Below are 9,131 nucleotides of genomic sequence, written 5' to 3' on the forward strand. Positions count from 1 at the left end.
TAGACTGCTCTGCATTTTTAATGACTATATTTTAGCTATTTTTATCATTTTATCTGTTCTTTCTTATAATGTATTTATGTATTGATGTCGTTTTGTCATATTATGTGTTACCACCATGGGAAGGGCAATTTAAATTTCGTTGTTATAGGCAATGACAATAAAGGCAATAATAATAATAATAATAATAAGTTGAGGGGAGGGATGAGGGTTCGCAGTAGACGCACAATGGGTAGATCCATGAAGTGTGTGTTCGTAGAGGAGTGTGTGCGTTGTGGAACAGATTTGTAGGAATCCTCTGTTGAAGCGTAGTGAGGTGCAGATAACAATGCCCAGGAGATTGGAAGGTAATCATTTTCCCAACACATGGGCAGAAACGAGGAATCCTCAGTTGAAGACTTGTAAGCACAGAGAACAAGCGTACAGCATTCTGGAAGGTAAATATATTACCAGCACGTGGGCAGAGACAAACAGATAAACAAGACAGAACCAACTAGGCCGAGAGAGTAAGTACTTCACATCAAACAACCATCAGATTATTAAGCAAACTATTATCAACTCCTACATGCCAACTGAATATAATAAAACAAAAATAAACATTTCACAGTGTTTAGTGAGATATGATTGACTCAAACACTAAAAGTGGTTGTTCTCTATATTTTTTATTGTATTACAGTTGTAATAATAAAGTCTTAATTAACATTATGGTTATTTAATATATAGAGATATTATAATTAAGTTGTAGCATTTTGTTACATTATGTTTTGTTATTTCTCATACATCCTTTATATAACATCCATCCCTTGCACACTTTTGGCCTCTAGAGGGTGAGGGTTTTCAGGCAGATAAAAAGTAGCACAGGACAGAGAAGTACAGTACAGCACTGTGAGCAAGAGTGTTACCCGCTAGGACAGTTTATTTTGAACAAGAGGGGTGAACGGTTACAGAATTTAAGATGGGAGAACAATACCAAACTGATGCGGTTTGATAGAAGCGGAGAGCGATGGTGCGAGGAACTGGACAGCGGGGAGAAAAAAAAGTTCAGTGAAATGTCAAAAGAAGATTTTATGTATGTAATTGTAACTATATCAGTTATTATTAATAAAACACTGGAACTCATTGCGTGGGCTTTTTTTGCCATTATATTTTGAAATTCAGGGATATTTTTGTCAATATCTGGCATCTTGAAAAAATTTGAGTAATTGCAAAATAGTGTGGTGGTGGCATAGTGGCTAAAGCACAGGGCTGTTAATCAGAAGGTCATTGATTCAAACCCCACGGCCACCACCATTGTGTCCTTGAGCAAGGCACTTAACTCCAGATTGCTCCAGGGGGATTGTCCCTGTAATAATTGCACTGTAAGTCGCTTTGGATAAAAGTGCCAAATGCATAAATGGAAAATATATCATTACCGGTCTGTCCTTTTATATGCTATGTTTGATATCAGCCATATTGGCTCTCCAGCATTTTATATATATTTATATTTTTAAATTCAAAACCTGCTGATGCAGCTTGGTATGTCTCTTTAGCAACGTTTCTGTTTCTGTCACCTTTTTGTGACTGGTGAAGTAGTGTGGGGTTGCTTTGTATGTCATATTCATGCAATGTGTTGTGCTTGCTATGGTGTAATGCTTGTGATTTCAATACTTGGCCCTGTAATTGCTGCTTGCAGCTATATTTGTATGTTGTAGCTGTTTTTTTTGTCTTGTTTCTTTATTTGCCTAAGGCACAAGTTGTTGCTTTTTTGTTTTCTTACACTAAGGGGACATACGTCTGTCCATTTTCCACCATTGAATACTATTTGAGTACTGACAGAACAAAGAAAGGATAGAGCCTCACAGGTAGATGCAGGAGTTGACTTTGGTATTGTTATGTTAATAAAGCTTAATGCTGTCTATCTCAATAATGTTTTATGTGGAATGTTTAGCATTAATACTGGTGAAAACAGATTTTTGACACGTCAAAAAATGCAGATAAAATAAGCTTTAATCGTGATCATTACCTTTTAGTGGATAAAGTGCAAAATATTTTTTGGGGGGAAATTATAATTGTTTATTTTTATGAAGTACATACTAAAGAATGTCAATCAATCTAAAAACAGTTTAATTGGGTGCAGGGGAGAACAAGACAGAACAAATTTAATTGTAGTATAAACAGTGACATTTTCAGAAAAGTTTAACTTAAGTATTTCAATATTTCCTTTCTGAACTGGATTTTGACATCAAATATTTCTTGGTATTTTTCTCAGGTCTAAGCAACAGTATGTAACACTTTGGAGTGAAGATACACAGCAGCAGGCCGTAACTGGAGGCTAGAATGGCAAAAATCTCTACAGCCACTGTGTACTTCCCTGGTGAGCTAACATATGCTGGAACAAATGCAATCCACACAGCACAGAAGATCAACATACTGAAAGTAATGAATTTAGCCTCATTGAAATTGTCCGGAAGCTTCCGAGCAAAGAAGGCTAGCAGGAAGCAAATAGCTGCAAGCAGTCCAATGTAGCCCAACACCAGGGAGAAGGCTATAGGAGAACCCACATCACACAAAAGGATAATCTGGGCAGTTTCACGGGTCATGAGCTTGATTGGGATGGGAGGTGCCACGCACAGCCACGTGGAGCAAATCACCACTTGCACAGCTGTGCACAAGAAGATAATGACACGCTGCTGCAGTGGGCCAAACCATTTCATAACATTACTGCCAGGTAGGTTGGCTCTGAAGGCCACGAGTACCACCACAGTCTTACCCAGGATGCAGGATAGGCAGAGAGAGAATGCAATACCAAAGGCAGTGTGGCGAAGCCCGCAAGACCAGGACGTGGGCTGCCCAATAAAAGCTAGTGCACACATAAAACAAAGCCACAGTGAGCTGAGAATGAGGAAACTGAGCTCAGAGTTGTTGGCTCGGACAAGGGGTGTGTGGCGTTTGCAGGCAAATATCAGAGCAACTGCGAGTGTGAAACAGGACCCCAGCAGCGCCACAGCCAGTAAAGTGATGCCCATGGTGTCACTGTAGGAGAGGAACTCGATCGGCTTTGGGATGCAGGTGTCTTGTCTAGTATTGGACCAGAACTCAGGCAGGCATTTTACACACTCTAAGGCATCTAATACATAAAAGAACAATGTCTTATTTAAAAAATATCACAATCATTAGAAGTATTTGTGTACATGTATAAATAATACAATAGTACATGAATAAATAATACAAAACAAAATTCCTCTAAAACTATAGTCCTCTTTTACACACACACAAACATCAGCAGAGTTGAGCTTATTGGGGACACACCTGTCTGATTGCTAACCTCCCCAGCTGCACAGAGAATGCAGTCAAAGCAGCAGAGAGGAAAGTTTGGCCTGGTAGCCCTTCTAGTGCCTGGAGGACAGCTGGTGCTGCAGACGGACACAGGGACCTGCAATTCAGAGAGCAGACCAAGTACAGAGATATACATAATAAATTAATTCCTAAACATGCTGCAGATACAAGAGAAAAGTCTGAGACCGCCAGAAATTTTGAATTCCATAAGCTTTAATAACAGCATGTACTAAAGCTGTTTGTGGGTTTTAAGGCAGAAATGTGAAACTTATAATTTTATAAAACACTTACATTCATTCTTCTGCTAAAACATGTGTATTATTTGAGCTGCAAAGTTGTTTAAATTGTCATTTGTACAATCATTCGAAGGTTTTAGGGTTTGTTAACAACACTGTCATGTGAGTATAAAATTGGCCATAACTTTACTTAGAAAAGTGATTTTATCACACTAAAATCCTGTTAACACATATTGTTTGTCTTGTTGCTCTACTTTAGAAACAATGTGTATTTTAATATTTACTGTTTGGCCCAATTTACTTCCATTGTAAGTGCTTCACTGTAACACAGATTTGTGCTTTTTTTTTTTTTTTTTTTAAGAAAAGAAGAGGCAAGTCTAATTATATTTTTGTGGTAAGCAATAAATTATACCACAGATGCTGTCAATTGAGCTTAACTTGTATTGAATACGGAATATTCATTAATATGAAGGAAGAAAAAAGTCTCAGATTTGTAATGTCATCTCACACTTTTGGACTTCACTGTTTATATAAATGCAGGGAAAGAAAAAGAAAAAAGAAACCAGATTGAAGAATAAAAGTTCAAACAGATAATTAATAATATAAAATTTGAACCATAATTCACACTGGAGAATTACTTGTCTCTGGTTGCCATTCCAGATAATTTTTTTCTCTTCAATCACTAGTTTAAGCTGCATTGTTTCATCAAACCTCCCCACAGTGGCATACTGCATCACTCCATTGCCACTGAGCTGCCAGTTGATGAGATCATACATTGCCACAGGATCTCCGTTATTGTCAAACTTAGTCTCCTCACCAAACTCATTAGTGAAGTGGACATGCTTTAAATAATGCAGGAGCTGCATGTGTGTGAAAGTGAATGAGTGAGAGACAGAGAAAGTCAATAAGACAAGGAGACAGAGAGAGAGGTAATATAAAACAGTAACAGTAACATCAGCTCCAACTTCATTATCTTAACAATATTAATCTTAATGATATATAAAGCTCAAGAAACAACATACATAAAGATGAAATAAAGGTGAATATGATTTTTTTTTACCTGCCATGGCTGTATGCTGCTGGAGCTGGGGCACGATCCCCCAGCAAAAGGTCCTTTGCCTGGTTCACAGTGCAGCATTGAATCCAGAGCATGAGCAATGGCATAAACTGCCTTATAAACATTATAGGAGATTCTGAGCTGAGAGACATCTGAGTAGATGTTACTCGTGTTGGCCAGTACTTCTGAGCCATTACAGTTGGGGCTAAGAGAGGAGCTGTCACTGCCTTTACCTAGAGAGCACTTAAACATCTCCTCCCAGAATTGCAAAACGAATGGGTCCTGAGGGTATTTGGAGGGATGCAACCGGAGCAGAAAAGGCTGCAGGCCAGGAATATCAGCTCTGCGGATGGCGTAGCCCATGGAGCCCTGCAAGATGGAGTGGAATTCAGGGGTGGAGAGGATGGCTGCTGTGATCCAGGCTTCGCTGGCCAACCATTGGATTCCAGTGAGGTTTTGACGAATGGCTTCCCAGACGAGAGCCCTTGCATCTTGCTCTAGAGCAAAGACCAGCACCACACGGGCCCCTGAATCCCGAATTCTCTCTAAAATCCTGGACATCTCTGCTTTTTCATGGTTTTTTGGGATAATTTCATAAAAAGCAATACATGCACCTAATTTGGTCACCTCATCATTAAAGATTTGGGCACCACCACGACCATAAGCATCATCCCCCGCAACAGTCCCAACCCAGCTCCAACCGAAGTGTTGCACCAGCTGTGCAAGAGCATCCACTTGGAAAAAGTCACTGGGCATTGTTCTTAGAAATGCAGGGAACTCTAATTTATTGCTAAGACATGCACAGCTGGAGGAATAGCTTACCTAGAGGATGGGAGAGGGAATAATATACAGTATTAAAGAACATGAATATACCTTGAAATAATATGCAGTTGCATTAAAAATGCACATCTCACCTGTGGAACATGAAAAACACCTAGAAAGCGTGCAACTACTACAGATAATGTGGATCCTCCATCACCAATGAGAACAGACACTCTGCCTCGGCACTCTGGATTCTCTGTGCCCTCTTCATTCTTGCTCATCAGGGCCAAGGCTGTGTGTAGGGCATGGAAATGTGTACTGCATGAGTCATACATCTTATAACCCAGAGTTAAGTTGGTCAGGAGGCGTTTATCTCTGTTGATCTCCTCTATGGCAAAAATCATTGTCTGCATCCATCTAAAGCTTCGAAAATTAAACCTTTTGGGAACAAAGACCATCAAATAATCACCAAATTATTATATTATTTTACCTTTGTTAACATTTCTAAATGGTTTAACTATAAATAAAAATGATTAACAATAAACTTCAAAATTAAGAGACAGAATACATGTCTGAAATTTCAATTTCAGAAATTTCTGCTTCAAAGACATGTAGAGTTTTATTTTAGGAATCCACTGATTGACTGACCCCGAGCACTGCGTAGAATGTGGCTTTGCAGTAAAAGATTGAGGAATATTTAGCACATTGTCGTGTAGAGGGAAGAGGCCACCGATTGTGATATCTCCCTCACTGGCCAGCACAGGCAGGTCTGAGGTGCTGCGGATAAGTCGGCAGGTCTGAGACTGAAGAAGCTGGGAAGAAATCGAAGTGCTGAGGAACAACACCATTAAGCACACAAACACACCCTGAAACACCATCCTTTCTTTGCTGATGAACTTCACTGCTTGAACCAGATTATACACCACTCAGAAGCTTCATTGCACACCACAGCTGCATTTTCTACATGACATACCTGTAATGCCAGTTATACATACAAATACATAAAGGCACACTCTAGCTCACTCCTAACTTAGTGCACACAAGATTCATCCAAGCCCACCTTTATACTGTTCCTTAAAAGCAACCTCACATATACTATCCATACACTTCCCTTGAGGAAATCACTCAATGGAAAGAAATCATTTCACTTACAGTAAATGCACACACCATAAAAATAAAACACTAATGCACCATTCGTTCCACAAACAATCCTAATGGTGTGAAAGAAAAAAAAAAAGTTAACAATTTTGTAAACCATAATTTTTATGTAAATATGCCTCAGACATCCAACCTCATCAAAATGGTAATTTAGTCACAACAGAAACAGTATAAAATAAATGTTTGTTAAAAAAAAAAAAAAAATGCAGGACTATGTTACTAGTAAGCAATTTAACGAATCTCACAAAACAAGACAAAATAAATATGCTAAATAATAAATGTGGCAAGATAAAGGCAAAAAAAAGTACAAAATCTCATGACATGAGGAATCAAATTGTCCTTGATCTTTTGACATTTAATAATTCATTGAACTATAAAAACATACTGTAGTTTTAGCATTTATTCAAAGGTGCATACATTAATTTTTTATACATTTCTATGGACCTGCCCGTGGGCACTATATCGCACAATTTTGTTACGCTTAAAACATTTAAGTCTCCTTATACACAAGTCAGGCAAATGAGGTATCATTTGAAAGCTTAGAATCTAAAAATTTCAGAGACAACCATCACCTACAGGCAATTTAGAATTTCCAATCAACTAAACCTTCATGTTTTTGCACTGTGGGGGAAACCAGTGTACCCAGGGAGAACATACATACTCCACACAGAAAGGTAATGGTGAGCCGGTACTCAAACCAGGAACCTTCTTGCTGTGAGGTGACACTGCTACCCACTGAGCCACCATACTGCCAAGCACATAAATGGACATATCAATAATATGCCCTAATACCACAGTTCGAAAGATTTCCAAAAGAATCACAAAGTAAGTCATCAAATAAAAATGTCTCTTATTCTCTGATAAATGCTTCTATAAGCCACAAATAGCTTAAAACTATCTTTCTGCTCTTACATTAGGAAGTTCTCAAAAAAAAAAGTAATTGTTTACTTGTCTGTAAGCTTGCTTGGCTGAATAATTTAATGTTAAATCATAGATAGACAACAACGGTGGTGCTTGAACTGAAAATTAGACTGAATGTCTATGGATGAGCAAATCTCTGGGGCCTAAAATGTGTTAGAACGACATACATTTCAGATCTGTATATTGCGATGGAATGGGATATGAAAAAAAAATTAGAGTGCTTTCTGCCTAGTGGAATAAAATTAGACTTCTCAAAGTGGGGTAGAATAAACAGGACCAGAATTACATGTTTACAAAAAAATTGTCTGTTTATCATAAGATTATTAACATATAAGATATTATTTATGAATCATTGGAGTCTTTTTTATTTTTATTTGGGCAGTTCTCTGAAAAATTACACCAATTAGTCCACAGTATGTGTGAATGGTGAGCTCCTAAATTTGAGAGTGAAAAATTGCGGGAGAGAGCCCAAAAGACATTGTGACAAGGAGGGCGTGGCCTGGCTGTAAGGATGGACGCCTGGTGCTGAGTTACCCCAATTAGCTGGGAGAGGGATAAGAAGGAGCCAGAAACACCAGTGAGGGAGAGAGTTGAACACAACTTACAAAAGTGTGCATTCTGCATTTGGCCCGGAAGGTCAACAGTTTGAGCATCACACGGAGCTGTGTGTGTGTCTGCCGGTGCGTGTGTGCTAGATAATACTTTGTATGTTGTATCTAAGTAAACTGTTTGTAATTAAAAGTCTTCTATGAACTGTCCACCCAGCTCCAGCTTCATCCTTGGTAGGGGAGACAGATCTGCCACAGACATTAATTGTAATTTTGCAATATATTCAGGAAATCATGACCATTCACATTAAAAAGAATACTCCAGTCATATCAGTAACCTTAGAAAATATGTTTTATTCTACATGGAGAGGGACTGCACATGGGGGCTGCCATCTTACATTCACATGACCAGCCAAATACTACTTGCTTAATCTCAGTAACCATCCTGTTATTTTGTACATTAATTGATTAAAGTAATCATGGCTGACTGTGAATACAACATTTCTACAATGACATCTGAAACTGAACCTATTTATTTTAAAGGATGCTGCATCCAAGCCAATAGGTTTCAGTGTAAGTGCAAGATGACACAAAAATTACTGAGTGCACCTTTGAATCAAGCAGTACAAACAGATTGATTGGAATTTGTTCAACTTGTGATATCACAAGGATCAAATACATCTGCTCATGACTGCTTCTTCAGCAAGACATCAATGCCTATTTTTCCTCATTGCACCCTTGGCCCCGCCCACTGGTACTCAGTCAGTCACATAGGTTCCCGACCACTGGTCTAGATGAATCTCCCATGACAGGCCCATCTCTCTCTTCATCACATATGGCTCACAAGCCACATGTGGCTCTTTGGAAAAATGATGTGACTCGCCAGGTGTCTCACCATTTACCAACAAATGATGGATACAAATTTAAGAGACATCATATCAGCTTCCAGCGGGAGAACGCGGGTGGGATTGCAAAGTAAATTATAATCAATATGTCTCTAATTTGTTGTACAGCCTACCAAAGTCGGTAACAAGTCAGTTTACAATAATAAATTTCAGGGTACGTCCATTGTGCATTTGCAGTGCTAAGCGCAAGTCTCACAACACCAATCCATGGCCAAAATCACTTACGTTTCTA

General features: G+C 38.7%; 1 protein-coding gene across 1 annotated transcript; it reads right to left on the bottom strand.

Moving 5' to 3' along the window:
* Positions 1 to 2,186: 2,186 nt before the first annotated feature.
* LOC127661448 (extracellular calcium-sensing receptor-like) lies at positions 2,187 to 6,280 on the bottom strand. The gene is made up of 6 exons (XM_052152168.1): positions 6,016 to 6,280; positions 5,520 to 5,805; positions 4,609 to 5,427; positions 4,187 to 4,408; positions 3,286 to 3,409; positions 2,187 to 3,103 (listed from the first exon to the last, which is right to left on the bottom strand). Exons 1-6 carry the CDS (start codon positions 6,243 to 6,245, stop codon positions 2,187 to 2,189), a joined length of 2,598 nt encoding a protein of 865 aa, XP_052008128.1. The 5' UTR covers positions 6,246 to 6,280.
* Between the last annotated feature and the right edge of the window lie 2,851 nt (positions 6,281 to 9,131).

This window comes from Xyrauchen texanus, chromosome 21, assembly GCF_025860055.1.
Source record: "Xyrauchen texanus isolate HMW12.3.18 chromosome 21, RBS_HiC_50CHRs, whole genome shotgun sequence".
Classification (NCBI taxonomy): Eukaryota; Metazoa; Chordata; class Actinopteri; order Cypriniformes; family Catostomidae; genus Xyrauchen; species Xyrauchen texanus.

Coding starts and splice junctions, on each gene's coding strand:
- LOC127661448 (XM_052152168.1), bottom strand. CDS start 6,245: ATGGTGTTTCAGGGTGTGTTTGTGTGCTTAATGGTGTTGTTCCTCAGC. Junction 5,806..6,015: donor CATTCTACGCAGTGCTCGGG/GTCAGTCAATCA, acceptor TGTTCCCAAAAG/GTTTAATTTTCGAAGCTTTA. Junction 5,428..5,519: donor GTGTTTTTCATGTTCCACAG/GTGAGATGTGCA, acceptor CCCATCCTCTAG/GTAAGCTATTCCTCCAGCTG.